At 34.1% G+C, this 18556-nt stretch overlaps 1 protein-coding gene across 7 annotated transcripts in view; it reads right to left on the bottom strand.

Annotated features, from left to right (window-relative positions):
- Window positions 1-18556, bottom strand: part of TET1 (tet methylcytosine dioxygenase 1) — a 105723-nt gene that overhangs the window by 10049 nt on the left and 77118 nt on the right. For 4 of the 7 annotated variants that reach the window (XM_081075389.1, XM_081075394.1, XM_081075393.1 and 1 more), the window contains 5 exons: window positions 15017-15167; window positions 14590-14676; window positions 11000-11089; window positions 9126-9263; window positions 3639-3987 (listed from right to left, as the gene is read on the bottom strand). In XM_081075389.1, coding sequence (XP_080931515.1) covers window positions 3639-3987; window positions 9126-9263; window positions 11000-11089; window positions 14590-14676; window positions 15017-15167 — 815 coding nt within the window. The remainder of the gene's footprint in view (window positions 1-3638; window positions 3988-9125; window positions 9264-10999; window positions 11090-14589; window positions 14677-15016; window positions 15168-18556) is intronic. The other 3 variants (XM_081075391.1, XM_081075395.1, XM_081075390.1) reach the window with 2 other exon arrangements.

Genomic DNA, 18556 nt, shown 5'->3' with positions numbered 1-18556 from the left:
AACGTGGCCATATTATAAAATAACAATATAATTGTAAACATTCAATTCAGAAGATCTGCAATTTTTCCCTCAGATACTACAACCTGGAGACATGACAGTTTTCATTTTTAAAGGATACTTCTATATCGGACCCAAGGAGTAGTATATCAAGAAACCCATGCCACTATCTGTGGCTGCATCTGTTATTATAGAGGTTAAGTTGTTAACAAATATAAAACATGAGAAGGAAAGATTAAAATAGTGATGAGTTTTTCATTGAGTTGAATAAAACTATACAATAAAAAATTCTTATGGGTAAGATTACAAAAGGATTAGAGGTTATGGGCCAAATATTATCCATATGGCTACTACAAGTGCATATATTATTTTTGAAATAGCATATAAAGATGCTGTCTATCAGGGAATGAATTTTAAAACAAACCTAAATTAAATATATGTTCAATGGGGCTACAAGTAAAAAGAATGATAATTTCTCTGCCTTCCGTCTTCATTTTCTCTTTAATGAATCTTCCCCAGCATTACATAAATGCCTGCACTGTAGTTTCCCTTATCTTAAAATAACAAATAATCAGTCTCTCCTACAAATATGAAAATCAAGAAAGTTAAGTATTACTCTCTAATTCTAAATTTAAATACCACTATAAATTCATGGTGTGTGTTTTTCTTTAGGCTCCTTGGAGAAATGGCTGATTTTAGATATGGGGCAGGATTATATAAGATGAGCCTGGAACATCTTGTCAGAACAGAAGCTAAGGAAGCCATCAAAGACAATCAGGGTCATGAGAAAAAAATTCAGATGCCATCTCGATGGGTTTCTACTGACTAAAGATGAGACAATTTGAGGACTGTTTTTAAAAAGCATTTTCAAATTTAGTTGAAAAACACCTACTTAATATGCACTGAAAAATAAACTGTGTTAAAAAACTATGAGATCAAAATGACACTAAATTTAAAAAAAATTGACCAGACTAGAAGATGCTTGGGAACTAACTTTATTCTGAAAACTGGTGAATCAAGGCAAATAGCTAAGCATTCATTCTGATTTCCCAACATGAACCATACCTCAGAATCAACAAGTTATTGATAAGGACAGCATTTCATTTTAAAAGAATATCAACTAACAAATGGAAAAGGAAAAATCACTTTCTTCTAATGAAAAAAGAATAAAGAGTAGGATCATAAATGATTCTAAAACCATTAGGTAAAAAGCTGATAGGAAACATCATCAGTGAATCAGGTTGACAACACCTGACACCTGTGTCAGTCTCAACTTCACAGAAATAGAAGTGTACAAATCACAGACAGTGTTCTTGCCATAATAAGTTTTTTTTTTTTTCATTTGAAGCTGAATTAGTCAGGACAATGGTTTCTGCTATAAGGAAAAAAGAAAAGAAAAACAAAAAAGAAAAAGAAGAAAAATTTAAGTTTCAAATCAAAAAAAGGAATAGGACACATATCAACTAAACACAATGTGTTACTTTGTTTGGATAGTTATTTAAACTAACCAAACAAACATAAAAAACAAAAAAAATCAATTAGGAGACATGAAGCAATTTGAACATTGATTGGTATTAAGGCATTATTTGATTTTTTGGTTTAGTTTTAGGTACTGTGGTTATAAAAAAATATCATTTAGTGACACATTCTGATAAATCAATGGATATGATTTTTGCAATTTATTTAAAAAATCTAAGGAGGGGGAGTCCTGGGTAAGGGTATAGATGAAATAAGAATGGCTATATATTGACGTTTTTAAAAATTGGGAGCATAGGAGGGATGTGGGATTCATTATATAATCCACTCACTTTGTACATTTTTAAAATTTCCATTTGAGAACCTCAACCCTATAACCTTCATTGCATTCAATTCATCCCCTTTATAGCAGCCTTCAAATCTAATGGTGAAATCTCAATCTGCATCTCACCTGACACAGACCAGCCTCTGACATAGTTGATCATTCCCTCCTTGAAACACCACACTCTGATGGTTTCACTTCTACCTCCCCAGACATACCAAGTCACTCTTGTTAGTCTATCCTCATCTCCGAAGCCTCTACAAATTGAGACTTCTCAGGACTTCTCCTTGATCAAATTTCTTTTCTATCTTCAGTTTTTCTGTGATTTTATTCATTCTCATGGCTTAGATACTATCTCTATGCAGTTGACCACCTAAATTATATCTCCAGCCTGAACCTCTGTCTTCTCTGAACTACACTCTTATTCAACTGCTTACCTAACATCTAGACTTGAATGTCGGACAGGTATCTTGAACTTGACATGTCGAAAATTGAGCTTCCCATCTCCCTCTACATCTTTCCAAATCTGTTCTTGTCTCCCCATTCCTCATGATATGTTGGTAAATTTCTCCATCTTCCAGTTTCTTCAGGTCAATAATGTCAGGGTGAACCATGACACTTCTTTTTGTCCACACTCCAGCTTTAATCTATCTGAAGTCCTGTTGACTCTACCTTCAAAACACATCCAGCATCAGACATTTCTGATGTTCCCCTCATTAACCACTCTGGTCCAAGTTTCATCATCTCTCTCCTGAGTGTTTAGGATACCCTCTACATGATCACACTACTTTTCTATTCTCTGCCAGAGTTCACTCTAGTTCTAATCCAATAACCAGAATGTCAGGTTTGAGTCACATCATACCCCTACTCTATTCTGAAATCTCCAGTAACTTACTCATTCACAGTAAAGGCCAAAGTCTTTACAGCACTTTACAAAGCTTGAGATTTCTCAAACCCACTCTTAACTTGCTGATCTCAATTCCTACTATTCTCCCCATTTCAAACTTCACTTCAGCTACACTGGCCCCCTTGCTTACATCAAGTATTCAGGTAAATTCCTGCCTCCTGACTTTTGCACTTCTCATTTTCTCTGCTTGGAATGCTTTCTCCAAATAAAAATACTGCTGATTCTTATTTCCTTTAGAACTTTTCTCAAATGTATCCTTCTCACAACCCTATTTAACAGAATTCTTTTACAGGACTATCTTCCCTCTTTTTTTTTTTTTTTATAGTTTTATTTTATTTTATTTTATTTTTACATCCCTCACACCGTGAATCTTCCCTCTTTTTCACAGCTGTATTTCCAATACTTAGAACACTTTACAGTGGTGTTCAGTAATATTTGTTGACGAGATTACTTAAATTGATGGTAAAGGCGATTAAGGAAGACTTCAAGGAAGTGCTGTCATTTCAGGAGGAGTAGGGCTTCAAAACTGAGGGGGAACAATAAATAAGAACATGTTTGTTTTTAAAGCATAGGTAGAAAAAAATACTAAAAAATACAGATGGGTCACTTTTTTGTTGACTTTTGATTTGGGTAAGTATGTAGAAATATGTTCAGTGTCATGGTTTGACAACTAAGCAAGCTAAATTAAAAACAAATGAGCTATAAAAAAAATGAAGAATACATACAAAAGAAAAACAAAAGACAAACAGATGAGCTTTAAGAACAATTAGCTAACCTAATTAATTGCTATCTAACCAAAAATTTTTCTTTTCATAATGTTTCGTTCCTAAGACAGTAGTAAACAGAAAAGAAAGGAAGAATAAGGTACAAAGGTAACCTCAAACTTCCAACAATGAAAATTGAGCGCAGTACATTAGCTGGGTCCATAGGCCTCACCTAAAGGCAGTAGCAATGAAGCCTTACTGTTGTTTGTCGTCGAGTTATTCTTCCGCTTGATTCGAGGAATGAATTTCTTCTCCACAGCCCTGATCTTATGAGCGAGAACCTCTGTCATCATCGCTGCTCTCTTCTTCCCAGAACGAGGAACTGGCTGAGTAAAACATGTTCTTTTCTTGCGGCGGGGTGTGAGGACTTCAATGGCTCCAGATCTGACCTTGGCTTCTATTCCTTCCCTTGAGCCAAACTCATCTGTGTCTGAAAGTTTATAAAGCGGTAGCACATGCAGCTGCTCATCTTGTGGAATAACACCCAACAAGCGGTTATCTTCTCGTGTTAAAGTACAGACCTGATAGGAAAAAAGCATGAAATGAACACATTCATCATAACTATTACTATCTTCTTATTGTTGCCATAGTGAAAGGGATCTGTATTCCCATTTTATTTTCAATTGGTTATTGCTGGTACATTAACTTTGGACAAATGTCTTATATATCAAGCCACCCAACACTATTTAATTCTAGTAACTTATCAATTCTAAGCAGACCAGTGTAATTCTGAGTTGATTTTTAAGTAAATGATATTGTACATGTTTATGTATTTTATAATACGTGTGTTTTAAATATTAAGCTTTCTTTATGTTACACTCCACCTTATTTAACTAACGGTTGCTGAATTGCTTACTGCCTTCATATTAAATATGAACTGTTAAGAAGATATTACTTTAGCCTATTTCTTAATATTTACATAATGTCACATTCCTCGAGTGGAAGGTTAAATTATGATGCATTTTCTAAATTGCTATGTTTTCTTCTAGGATTTTTTGACTTCTATCTATAAGTGGAATTTATCTATACATATTTTTTCTGCCCTTCTTGTAAGGATGATTTCCTTTTCTAGAAGGACTTATATTCTAATAGCTAAAAAAATTAACTAAAATATTTACCTTGGTAAATTCTTCTTTTCTTTTTCTTTTTTTAACATTTATTTTAAGTATGTATTTCCAGGACCCATCAGCTCCACATCAAGTAGTTGTTTCAATCTAGTTGTGGAGGGCGCAGCTCACAGTGGCCCATGTGGGGATCGAACCAGCAATCTTGTTGTTAAGAGCACCACGCTCTAACCAACTGAGCTAACTGGCTGCCCTTACCTTGATAAATTCTATCTTGCTGCTCCATTTTGCTTGTATACTAGGTAGGAACATATCAATAAGTTTGCCTATCATTCTTTGAATGTGAAATGGGACATCTTAAGAAAATTCTATCTTGATGAGGGTATTTATATAAACACAAAATGCTACTTTGAGGGGACATGTGTACTCATATGGTCACTGCAGCATTATTTACAATAGCCAAGATGTGGGGGCAGCCTGGGTATCTGTCCTTGGATGAATGGATAAAGTGGAGGTGGTACATGTATACAATGGAATATTGCTCAGCTAGGGAAGGCAATAGGTCCTTGCCATTTGTGACAGCATGGATGGACCTGGAGGGAATTGTGCTGTGTGGAGGATGTGAGACAGAGAAAGACAGATGCAATGTGATTTTGCTTGTATGTGGAACCTAAAGAACAAAGTAAACAAAGCAGAAACAAACTTATAAAAAAAGAAAAAGAAAATAAAAAAGAAATGTAATAGGAAAAGAGCAGAAAAAAGAAAAATGACACGGTGAAGCAGAGAAACTAATGAGCTAAATAAGTATAAAATAAGGACCAGGCAAGTGAATGGAAGGAACCCGGCAACTATCGCCTATTCCCAGGCAGGTATCCTATAAGCATGGCTGGCTTCAGTTAGGGGAGCAACAGACTTGCAAAGCATTCTGCACTCAGGAGTCCTGGTGTTTAATGGATTCTCTGTGGCGGCTGTCTTGAAGTTATTAGTAATTTTATATTTGGACATGTGCTTTGTAAGTGAAGTTTCAGGACAACTGATCGTCAGCCACGGGCTAAGAGCCCCAGCATAGATGCTATCCTTCCTCTTGCCTTCCACCATATCCATCCCACTCCAGAATGCGCTCTTGGCTGGCAGCTCTCCCACTCTTGGGCACAGGCATGATAAGAATTAGGGCACAAGAACCACAGGGACCGTGTCACAGGGCTGGCCCGAGGCCTCAGTGAGGCACTATGCTCACCCTGATTGTATCCCCATGCTTGAGAAATATGACATTAAATGAGAAATAAAAAAACTCCATGACAATTTAAGAGAGACTGCAGTAGAAAATGACTTTTCCTCCCTTTCGAACATCAAGTCCCACAGTTTTATTTTATACAGGGCCCTGAAAATTATGTATCTTGTCCTCGGTACCTGAGTACTTTATTGCCGCAGAACTACTTTCCCTTGTACCCACAAACCTCTTCTCCTCTGCCTAAAACTTGCAATATCAAACTAAAAAGTCCAGGAAAACCTGAGAATTTAAAAAAGTTTAGTGAAGAGAAATGGGAGGCGAGTTCTTTTAGAATCAGGTATTACTCTATGTCCCATATCTGAAAAGTGGGGAAAGCAACTGCTTGTAAAATAGCTGTCAGGTTTTTTATTTTTAACACGCCATCTTGCTCACTTTAGTTTCCTCACACATACAGTGTGTGTAAGACTGAGAGCTGTGATGTCCTCTGCCAAACCTTATTCAAATTCCAATTCTGCCACTTGCTAAGTGGGTGACCTTGGTCAACTTACCTAACCTTTCATAGTGAATTTCACTCTTCTATAAAATGATTATAATAATGAATTTGCAGTGTTGTTCCGATGGAATGGTTTATCATGAAACAGACACAGAGTATAATGCTTAGCATGGAGTACAGACATACCTTTATAAAAAAAACAACATATATAATTTAAAGAGTATTTTATATTTTTAATATTTCAATGAATATGGTAAACTCATTTGTGTCAAATACGAAGAACCCATAATTTTAGTTGAAATGATCAAAAGTTATTATAGTGTTTCAAAGACACTATAATAACTGAATCTCGATGGGCCCATCAACTCTCATTATGTACAATATTTGAAATGGCAAAGAGTGTTTTTCAGTGGCAAGCCTAAAGTTGATTTAAAGGCTTTGGTACCCCTGAGCCCCGAGCAATGTTTAGTCTTTTGCATGCCCTCATTTTCTTTTTCTTAGATATTGAGAATTTTCTTGATTGCTTTGATATGTGAGAGTGTAGCTGTATAATAGAATGACTGTAGTGACTAATGTGTATGATAATCCACAATTAGCAAAAGCATGAATCCGGGTTTATCTTTTTCATTTCTATTATGCAGTAAACAGTATTTGTTAAATTACAATAGTTTAAAATATAATAAAATTAAATTCCAAATAAGTCATAATTTTTTTTTAAGTGTGTTTTTCCAGGACCCGTCAGCTCGAAGTCAAGTACAGTAGTTGTTTCAATCTAGTGGTGGAGGGTGCAGCTCAAAGTGGCCTATGTGGGTATCGAATCGGCAACTTTGGTATTGTAAGCACCTCACTCTAACCCACGGAGCTACCCAGCAGGCTCAAGTCATAATTTCTTAAGAAAAACAAATTACGGGCGCTGGTTAGCTTAGTTGATTGAGCGTGGTGATCTTAATAACAAGATTGCCGATTTAATCTCAGCATGGGCCACTGTGAGCTGTGGCCTCCACAACTAGATTGAAACAGCTACTTGACTTGGAGCTGGTGGTTCCTGGAAAAACACTCTTAAATACATTTAAATAGTTTTAAAAAAAAAAGAAGAAAAAAAAATTGTCTTGAATATAACCTGTTTCAGCCCTTTTCCCTACTTTACTTTTATACATTGTAGAGAAGTGAAAATATACAGAACTATATACAGAAAATTCCTGACCGTTGACAGCTAATGTTAATACTTTTCTACATAAACTAATATTTTAATAATAATTAATTTTCAAATGTCATTAAAGACCCATTAAAAATATATCCAATGGTTTCATTATTATTCAATAAAAACATTTTCCTAGAACTAAGAGCTCTTTCTAAGACAGCAGAGGTGTTTTAAGACTCGAAATAAATGAAATTGCCCGATTTGATTTTCAAGGTTGATAGAACTGGATGGATACAGATGGTAAAGTAAGGTAAACTAAAATTTTTTAAAAGTCACACTATTTTCTCAATATCTATGATCTCATTTACCTGCAAGGCTTAAAATACAGAACTCTCTTGAGTGCAATTTGTTGAAAATTTAAAAATAATTGTTAAAAATTTGAATATTCTACCAGTAAATGTTCAATCACTTTATTTGTCCATAGGGAGATGAAGAAGGGGACAAAAGCTAGACATGAGGAACCTAATTAGAAAGACCGAGGAAACAGACAGGGTGGAAGATTTGATAGTAGAATTTCAAGAGTTCAGGTTTTTGAAGATGGGGAAATCTGGAATTATGCCACCTTCTAGATAAGAGCCTTCTTACAAGAGTAATGAGAGCAACAGTGAAGAAAAGCACTGAATAACATGACAGAAGTCCAAGAAGAGGAACAAAATTTAGTTTGACTCTGAGCCCAATCCAGCCTGATCATAGATATTCTATTACTGTAACAAGGCAATTCAGGTAAAACGTACTAGGAAGCAATGATGGTGAACCACTTTCTGGCTAAAATTCATCTGGACAGATTTATAAAATTTCAATATCTAGAAATAGCATTGGTTTCAAAGACTACAGTCATAATCAGTGGAGAGGACTGATATGCAAAAAAGTGATTTCAGCTCCTTCAGCTATTACTGACAGGCTTTACTGACAGTGATGAGTCAGGCTGTGCACTTCCAATCACACCGTAAGAACCTGTAGCTGTCTCTTATACAGGACCAATCAAAGAAACAGGTGTAGTGCAAAACAGAGGTGATCACTATTAATCTGTTTTACTAGGTAAAAGGAAAATAATTACTTGAAAAAAAGCTCAAACGAACTCTTTTCCCTTACAAAAGGGTTGTTGCATGATTTTCCCCAGGTCTGCTACCTAATTAATTAAGTATCTCTTGATTGACTTCACACTAAGGTCATGTGATTCTTTTCATGTCTATAAACATAGTATGCACACCTAAATGCAAATATTTCTGACAGTTTTGGAATATTAATGTAACTTTATACACACTGCAACTAAAAAGTAGTATGCATGAAACTGATGATAAATTTGGCACAGTTCCCTCACAAAAACTACGTATGAAATACAAATGGGAAAAAAGAAACATTCAGTTCCTCAACTTTCTACCAACCAGTTTGATAACATAGACTCGTTGCTTTGAATAATCAGGTACTCTTATCTGTCAGCAAACATACCACAATGAAGTATCTAATTGAAGACTTTCAACAAAATAATTTAAGGCTAGTTCTGTACCTTTTTGGAAGGATGTAGATAATCAGTTAAATTAATGCTATCGATATATACACCAGGTGGAACAAACAAAAAACAGGATGTTAAGACAATCATATTTAAGGACTTCAACCTAAGAATATATAGCAATGGAGCTTTTAGAATCAAAAGCCACCCAGGTACATACCACAGTGCTTCCATTATTCATGTTGTGAATGTCTCTGTGGGGGTGGGCACAGAAGTCTAGGCAAGCAGTGACCCCAGAGAAAGGACGACCTTCTTTGCTGCCAAGCCGACATTCTCGGGCAACGTGTTCATATTCCACCTAAAAATAATGTATGACACGCCATTTAAGAGACAGAATCACATCCAGCAAAGACTAAAACTCATTTCCCGACAAAGTTCTTAAATCAATTACATTTTATAATTTCTGAGATTTCTGAGACTACAGTGTATGACTGCATTGACTGTGTAGTTTAGCATCATTATGGTAGAGTTTGAGAATCCATGGGTAAAATGAAAATCACCGACTGCAGGTAGGGTGAGGACCCTAATACCTGCTGGTGGTGGATAAACACGGAGAGTAGCCTATGTCATTGCACCAGGAAGAAAGACTAATCATTAATCATGTATGTGGACTTTTTAGTATGTATAAAAAGTAGATACACATACATATTCACAAACAAGTAATAAAGTGAATTTATGAAAATTTTACATAAAAAGCTAAATTTAACAGAGAGCATGTTATTCATAATACAATTAAAGATTTAAAAAATATGGACCTCTGGTTATGTTTAAAATTAAAAAAATATTTACACTTACTTTCTACTTTTTCTGATATGTGATTTGCAAATATTCTCTCCCATTCTGTGGTTCTCTCTTATTTTAATTTGTGCCCCCCCAGCTTAATTTAGCTACTACTGACATATAATATATGTAAGATTAAGGTATACAATGTGATGATTAGATATATGAATGTATTGCAAAATGATTACCACAATAATGTTAGTTAACATCTCAATCCCTTCACATAATTACAATTATTTTGTGTGTAGTGATACCATTTAAGATCGCTTACAAACTTTTAAGTATATAATACAGTATTATTAATTCACGTGTGCAATAGATCCCCAAATTTTATTTATCTTATAGCTGGGAGTTTGTACACAGGGACCAACATCCGCCCTCCATTTATTTTCTTGATGATATCCTTTTGAAGCACAAAATGTTTAGATTTTGATGACCTAGTTTTTCTTAAATTCACTTTTAGATTTGTCTATTGCTAGTGTATAGAAATAGTGATTTTTGCATATTGGTCTTATATCCAGAAACCTTGCTAAACTCTTTAGTTCTAATAGTGTGTGTGTGTGTGTGTGTGTGTGTGTGTGTATGTGTGTGTGTGTGTGTCTGTCTGTCTCAGTATTTTCTACATACAGGATCATACCATTGGCAAGTAGAGATGCTTTTATCTCTTCTTTTTTAGTATGGATTTCATTTACTTGTCTAATTACCCTGACTAGAATCTCTAGTATGTTTAATAGAAGTGGCAAGAGTAGACATTGTTATTTTGTTCTAGATATTAGGCAAAAAGCTTTTAGTCTTTTATAATTAATTATGATGTTAGTGCTGAGGTTTTCATAGATATCCTTTGTTAGGCTGAAGCAATTCCCTTCTGTTATTAGTTTGTTGAGTGTTTTTATGATGAAAGTTAGTTGGATTACTCACTGCCTTTTCTGCACCTATAGAGGTATGTGCTTTTCTCCGTTGTTCTATTAATATGGTATATTACATTGATTAATTTTCATGTGTTGAACAAATCACCTATTCCTGCTTTTATAAGTTTTATTTCCAGAAATAATCATAATTCTTTCAGTCTGGAGTTTTAATTAAAGTACCACAATAACAAGATTTCTAAAAAGTACTAGATAATTTTCAAGTTGTCCAATAAAAATAAATATACATCAAAGTACCAATTAGAAAGGTTTTCTATTAACAATTGATTTTGTTTATACAGAAATTTCAACCATGTTTAAGAGTACCATATAAGGTTCTAAAACATACCTGGTTCTGGTAAGCAACTGGAGCATACTGCTTATAAACTGGAGCTAATTGTGTAGCCAAATTCTGTAAATTATCTTCCAGATTTTTTTCCTATAGGAAAAGACAGTCCATAAAAGTTGCTTCCCAATGACATGTAAGATGAGTTTAAGGTGTGACAATGGATCATAAATCACTGCTGATGTGTGCTTGACAGACAATTCATACTTACCCTGATAAAAGAGGCACCATAGCAAACGACAGATTGTTTTTTCAAATTTATACCATTAGTGACTGTTATGCTTTAATTCAGACTTTTGAAATTAAAATTCTATGTTATAAGCAAATTAGAAATCTAAATGGTGTTAGAGGTAATTTGTAAAACTGCCCATGTTGCTAAAAACGAGAACTATATTTTATATTTGTTCAATGGTACTGGGCACTGGAATTAAATCAAAATAACGTTGCTGCCGGTAAAGGGAGATGTGGAAGCAAAGAATTCTGACACAGTGCAACAACTTTCTATAACTGGGATGGGAGAGTGATACACTTAAGGCACATGCCATGTATCAGATCCTGTGCTAAGAGCTTCAAGTGTTATAAGTGGGCAAATGGTTGTCTAAAACCAGTTTTCTACACCATAAAGGCTACAAATTGAGGAAGATTCAGTAGGACTGTGAGGAAGGTAAACACCATTATCAAGACTCTGAAGTACCACCGAGTAGAAACACATAAGACTTTTTCAAAAGAAAAGTGTGATGAGAAGAGTCTCTATTAAAAATGTCACTGATGACAGAATGAGGTATGAAGCACAGAAGGAAGACTTTGGAAACAATAGTTGAAAGATGACTATGATAGTTTTTCAGAAAGGATTATAATCCTAAAGCAAGCCAGAGACTTGTAAAAATGATCAGTCACATCTAAGGAAGACAATTGAAGGGGGGAACTGCGAACGAGGATGAAGGAGGAACTAAAGAAGGTTTAAGACTTCTGCCTCATTTGAAATTTGGTGGATGCCAAGAACACAGAAAGAAGACTTTCATATGGATCAGTTCACCTCTGGTATGTATCAGATTATTATAAAAGCCAAAGTCACACAGCAATGCGGACATGGGAAGTTAATTCATGAGTGCTTTGAAACAAGCCTCAATCTTGGCAACTTGTAAAGCATCAGTGATAACCCTTTTGGTTTCCTACTGATTTATGTTGGTGTGTTTATTGAAAAAGAAATTCATGCACATAAGGTTTATATCTAGATTACTCTGCTCCATTTATCTGTCTACTTAGTTATCTTTTACTTAATGTAACTTAACCTAGGCAGAAAGGTCAGGATTCTACTTTAAAAACAACCTGGCTATACTCTGACATTAATTATTCCATTTATTTGGGGAAAACTTTAGAATTATGATTTAATATCTATGGAAAATATGTTGATTATGTGTTCTAAACTTAAAATACTGTGGGGTATGGGTTAATTGTGTTTTACTGGTAGTAGAGTATTATGAACCATCCACTGTCGCAAGTCGGGCTGCATAATTTGTCATCTTACAAAAAAACCTCATTTATTGGGTGGAAATGTTGAAACAAGTGGGCAAAGAGAAACAAATCAGATAAAGCTTGTATTGCTGACTGCTGGTATCATTTTACAAATAGAAGACTCGTTCATATTTTAAAAATCCTGACTTTCTAATTGTTTCATTAGAATAAATGTGTGTGTGTCACATAAAAAGTTTTCTTCTTATCAGATCATTACTGGTTGGGGCTCAAACCAGTATCTTTCTACTCTACCCTATACCTGATCTCTAGGACCATCAAATCCACATGCATGGCCACAATTACCACAGATCACCACCACCCCTTAAGCTTCAGATTTTTATTATTGAACTGACATCCCACTTGGAATACCCTTGGGGAATCTCGAACGCATTGTGTCCAAAATGAATTTACTATCAACTCTCCTCTACAAACCTGGTACTATTTTAGCATACCCTTTGTCAAGAAAAAGCACCACCGTCTATTTTTAAAAATATTTCTAGACCAACCACTGCTCACTATTTCCTGTCACAACCATAATCCAAGCAACTATTATCCCTTCCCTGGACGATTCTCATAGCTAGCTTATTTTGCTAAACCCACTCTTGCCCAACTCCCATCCATATTCAAAGCAGGCAGAGAGAGTTCTGTAAAAGAGAAGTGTAATTATATCACTCTCCTCCTTAAAACCTTTCAATGATCTTCCAAAATCTTGGGATGGCTTACAAGGATGTTGCATGCACCTCACTTTCCCTTGCCTGCTGTGCTTCATAGGGGCCTTCTGTCAGTTCCTGGAATGAGCAAAGCTTCTTCCTGTATTATAAGCACTATATATATGTTATTCATTATCAATAATAACCATTAAGAAAACTGATCTCACATTCATTAATTGTATAATAGTATTACTATTATAGAATAAAAATTTAACAGTCACGTCAATATTACTAATATATTTACATACTAACAGACAATTCATCACATAATATTTGGAAAGAAAACTTAACCAGTTAATTTTAAAGGAGAACTGACATCACATTATCAAATGTTCTGATCTTTGAACAAGGTATCTTTCCATTATCAGGTATTTTATATACCCCTTACTGAATTTTTATACTTTTCCCCTTAAAGGTCTAATGCCTTCTTGTTAGACTTCTACAGTACTGTAAATGATAGTTCTCCCTCTCTCTTTTGCTCTCTCTCTCTCCTTTTCCTTGTTTTATTGCAGTAGAATGGAACTCTAGAAAATGCTAAATCATTTTAATTACCTCTTAAAGGGATCACTTATTAAAATCCTGAGCATTTTTGAAAAATGTTATATTCATTGTATTACAGATATAGTTGGATTAATTCCTTCTGTTTCGTTTTCTGTTTTCTATTTTTCCTATGTCCAAATGATTATGTATACTCCCTTTGCTGATTTATAGATGGATTGTTTTCTTTTTAAAGATTTTCCCACAATTAGTTCAACCCTATAAATTCTATTTCTACTCATCTAAAAAATTTTCAAACATGCACTTTTTCAAATATGTTTTTCTGACATCTAGAGCAGTGTTTTTCAAGCTGTGGGTCATGACTCATTAGTGGGCCATGAAGTCAGTTTAGTAGGTCACAACTAGCATTTTAAAAAAAAGTATAATTTTATAAAAAATATTACACTGCATCATACTAACTCTTAACAGTAACTATATTACATATTAACTTTTAATTGTTAAAATATTCTCTTTGTTGCATATAATACGGCTAAGTCTCCTTTCCCGAATGTTTTAATTATTTACTTGTATGTACCTTATGTATAGTGTTTTGTAATATAAAATGTTTTTTATACTTTTGGTCACAGCTCAAAGTTTGAAAAACACTGATCTTAGATTTAATAAGTATCTAAATCCACCCCACTCCAAACAAAGTAGAAAACATTACCATACTTAGTTCTTATAGGTGCCCCACCCCTCTCCCATTGCCTACCCACCCCTGAGTTGTTAAGAATATGGAATTATACTTATAGGTTGATATTTTTAATTTAAAAGTGTAAGTACTCAACTTATTTAAACTTAACAGTAAGGTTGACTAATTTCTTTGCTCACCATGGCCTCGTGTCCCGGACAGATTGCTTCCGGTTTCATATATCTTCTTTCTGGATTACGTCCTTTAGTAATTCTTTCATAGTAGCTCTGTGGGTAGTAAACTTTCTGAGTCTTTGAAATGTTGGCAAATGGTTTTATTTATTTTTCCTACTTTGGTTGGGTATAAAATTCTAGATTCTTTTAATAATGATTCTCTCTGGGGTTAGGGGAGAAGGAACAGGGAGCCAAGGACAATTGGAATTTGGGTTGACAGCTGAAGGCTTTACCTAATTAGAATTTTAAACTATTTACATATACATATTTACTGTTTTGTCATTACTTTTTAATATTTAGGGTTTTTATTTGTTTTCTTTTACTATTTAAAAACAGTTTAAAGGAATGTACTTATATCATCATTGTTGAATTCAAAAGTAAAAAGGACACTTACATGTAAGGGAGAGCTTGGATCAATTCTAAATCTTCTAGGGCTTGGGCTTCTACCAAATTTGCAGCCATTGAAATACATACTCCATGAACAGCCAAAAGAGAATGAAGCTCCGCAAGTCTCTGGATCAATTCCTTGACATGTACAGGTACGACTGTAAGATGGTAATTGCAAGGGAATAAACTGATAAACCAGGACAATACCTCAGACAAAAAATTTCAGGTTCATGTAACTTTAGGACTGTAGATGGCTAATGAACTGATTTAACACATCTCTTATTAATTATTTTATCTGTTATGTTAACAAAACAAAGCTAACTATATTTTTAACTAAAATGTTTGTTCAAGATTGTAAATCCAAATAAATGGTCAAACACTATACAGATCTAAAATATCCACACCCTTGTTAGACTGGGGGATATCTGAGGAGCGGCTTGCATTTTACATCCTAGATCTATTCCCTATCAGAAATGAAAACTAGAGCATCTCATAACCTCCTTGGACTTTAGCTCCACCATAAGTAAAATGACATTGATATAATCCTTTGAGGACTGATAAAGGATAATCTATACTGCATATGAAATCACTGTCAATTTTAAAGAAAGCCTTTATGAATGTCACGAGATAAAAAACTGAGCAGAAAGCCAATTTCAGCAACTTGGTAATTTTATCATTTGGGGGCATTTCTAAAGCTCTAAACTGGACTCTATCATAAGGATGACAATGATTAGAAAACACATCCAAAGATATGAAACCAAAGAAGTAACATACACTCTTTGGATCCTATTTGCATGATGCTTGAAACTACGAATATTATATATGTAGTCCCTCCGTAATGACTTAAAAATACAAACAATATGGAAACTAGTCTTAGATGGTGATGAGCATTCAATAGAGTATAGATACTAAATTATTTTGTTGTACACCTGAAATTTGTATATTATTAGCCAGTATTACCTCAATAAAAATAACAAAAATAAAAAACAGTAAAAAGCCATATTTCAAAAATAACACTAAATGAAAAGAATATAGAAATTTACAGATCAAAACTATTAGGATTTTTTTGGGAAACTGAGGAGAAAGCCAGATATGGAAGATAACATTGAATACAAAAAAGAATACATAAAGGATCATTCAAGATTTCACAAAAGAAAGGAAAGAAGTAGTTCAAATATTCTAACTCCCTTTAAATCTTGCAAAGATGGAAGATAATGCTTTAAAGGGGCAAAATATTATAATAACTTGATAAGGAAGTGGCATACAAATGGGATCAAAGAAGTTAAACTTAAATTGCAGAGGAAATCGAAGTTGCCAAACAAAATAGAAAAATCAGTAACTTGCTTATGTCACTGAAATAATACACGGGAAAGAGAGAAAAATGGAGTTTAACTATTGACAGTTATTTAAAAATTGAAAACATCGGAAATGTGAAAGATTGTGAGAGCTACAAGAGCTTCCGCAGAATATCCTAAACAGTCAATGTCACTGATAATGGGACAAATTGATTTAAATAGGTCCTAATATTACGAACTGAGTATAGTATTCCTGCCAATAATTCCTAAACATAATTGAATCAGGAAGAAATAATTGGACAAACCAAAACTGAGCTACAGTCTACAAAATTAGCCCATTCCCCTGAAGAATGTCAATGCCCTGAAAGACGACGAAGGACTGAAAGAAAAGGATAGGAGACCAAAAGATAAAACAACTTAATCGAACAATCTTGGATGGGGAAAATTACTATACAGGATATTATTAGGAAATAGATGATATTTGAATCTGAACTGTAGATTAGATAATCTACATTTTTATCAAGCATTTTTTTTTTTTTTTTAGGAGGACACAGCTCACAGAGGCCCATTCTGGGATCGAACAGGCAACCTTGGTGTTATTAGCACAATGCTCTAACCAACTGAGCTAACCGGCCATCCCAATCTAGCATTTTTATCAGTTCAATTTCCTGATTTTGATCATTGTACTGGGGTTATGTAAGAGAATATCTTCATTCTTAGGAAATACCCTCTAAAGTATTATTTAGGGGAAAAAGGTATAAAGTGAACTGGTTCACAAATAATCCAGAAAGAAAAAAGAAAAAAATCAATAATATGTTTGTATGTGTGGCTTTGCGTATAAGTGCAAAGTTAACATACTTAATTGTGGAATCCAGGTAGGGATATATAAGAGTTCAATGAAGTATTCCTATATCTTTTCAGTAAATATAAACCTTTTTTAAAAAAACAGGCTAGACCTACATTGGGTGAAATAGAATAAAACTTATGTTATTCGATTCTTGGGAAGATTAATTAAGACAATATATGTGTATACTTTAGAGCAGTGCCTTCATACAAAACATTATTGTTGTGCATTCACATAATAAAATAATTAGCAAACATTAAAAATTATATACTTGTAGCACTGGAAAGATAAGAAAAATACAACAAAATGATATAAGCATAAAGGAACGCTCTGGAAGTTACACAAATTAACCTTGTGTGTGAATGAGAGAGGGGACAATATATATTTTTGTTATGCTTTGTATAATGACATTTCTTTAAAAAAAAAAAAAGAGACCCTTCAAATATATGGTGATGGAAGGAGAACTGACTCTCAGTGGTGAACACACAATGTGATATATAGATGATGTATTACAGAATTGTACACTGAATCCTATGTAACTTTACTAACAATTGTCACCCCAATCAACTTTACTTTAAAAAAAAACAAGAGCGAGACCTATCTACATGAGGAAAGCTACATAAAACACACTTGAAGGATACACAAGTAAACTTGTACACATGGAAAGAAAAACCATGTTATGGGATAGGAAGATTCAATATCATAAAGATGTCAGTTTATTATAAATTAATGCAATCCCATGGAAATATCATTAGGTTTATCTTAAAGCTACACAATTGATTATGAAGTTTATTTGGAAGCACAAAGAAAAAAAGAATGACAAAGCCTTGAAAAAGAACAAGATTGGCAAGCTAGTCCCATCGAATATGAAAATGTATTATAAAACTTCTGTAATTTAAAAAAATGTGGTACTAACTACCTGAAAAGCCAGGACAATGATACAGAATTCAATTACAAGAGAGGAGTCCATTACATATAAAATATTTGTGTACAGTTAAGTAGCATTTCAAATCAAGGAAAAAAGAAGTACTCTTTAGAAAGTAGTGTGGGATAAATGGGGATAAACGGAAAAAAGGACAGAAAGGGAACTCCTCTTCCCACTACTGACCGACATAAATTTTAAATACATCAGAGATTTATATATATATATATTTTTTTTTTTTTTTAATTTTATTTTTTATTTATTTATTTATTTATTTTTTTGGTTGTTGAGAGCCCACTGGCCCATGTGGGAATCGAACCGGCAGCCTTCGGAGTTAGGAGCATGGAGCTCTAACCGCCTGCGCCACCGGGCCGGCCCGAGATTTATATTTTTAAATATTCATGATTTCAACAAGTACTATAAGAAAACGTAGGTGAATTATTCTTCAACTTGTGAAAAAAATAAGGTCCTAAAATACCACTCAAA

The sequence above is a fragment of the Rhinolophus hipposideros genome, assembly GCF_964194185.1.
Source record: "Rhinolophus hipposideros genome assembly, chromosome: 15".
In the NCBI taxonomy this organism is placed as follows: Eukaryota; Metazoa; Chordata; class Mammalia; order Chiroptera; family Rhinolophidae; genus Rhinolophus; species Rhinolophus hipposideros.
The sequence above is the reverse complement of the archived record's forward strand: the minus strand, read 5'-3'. Positions and strand labels throughout refer to the sequence as shown.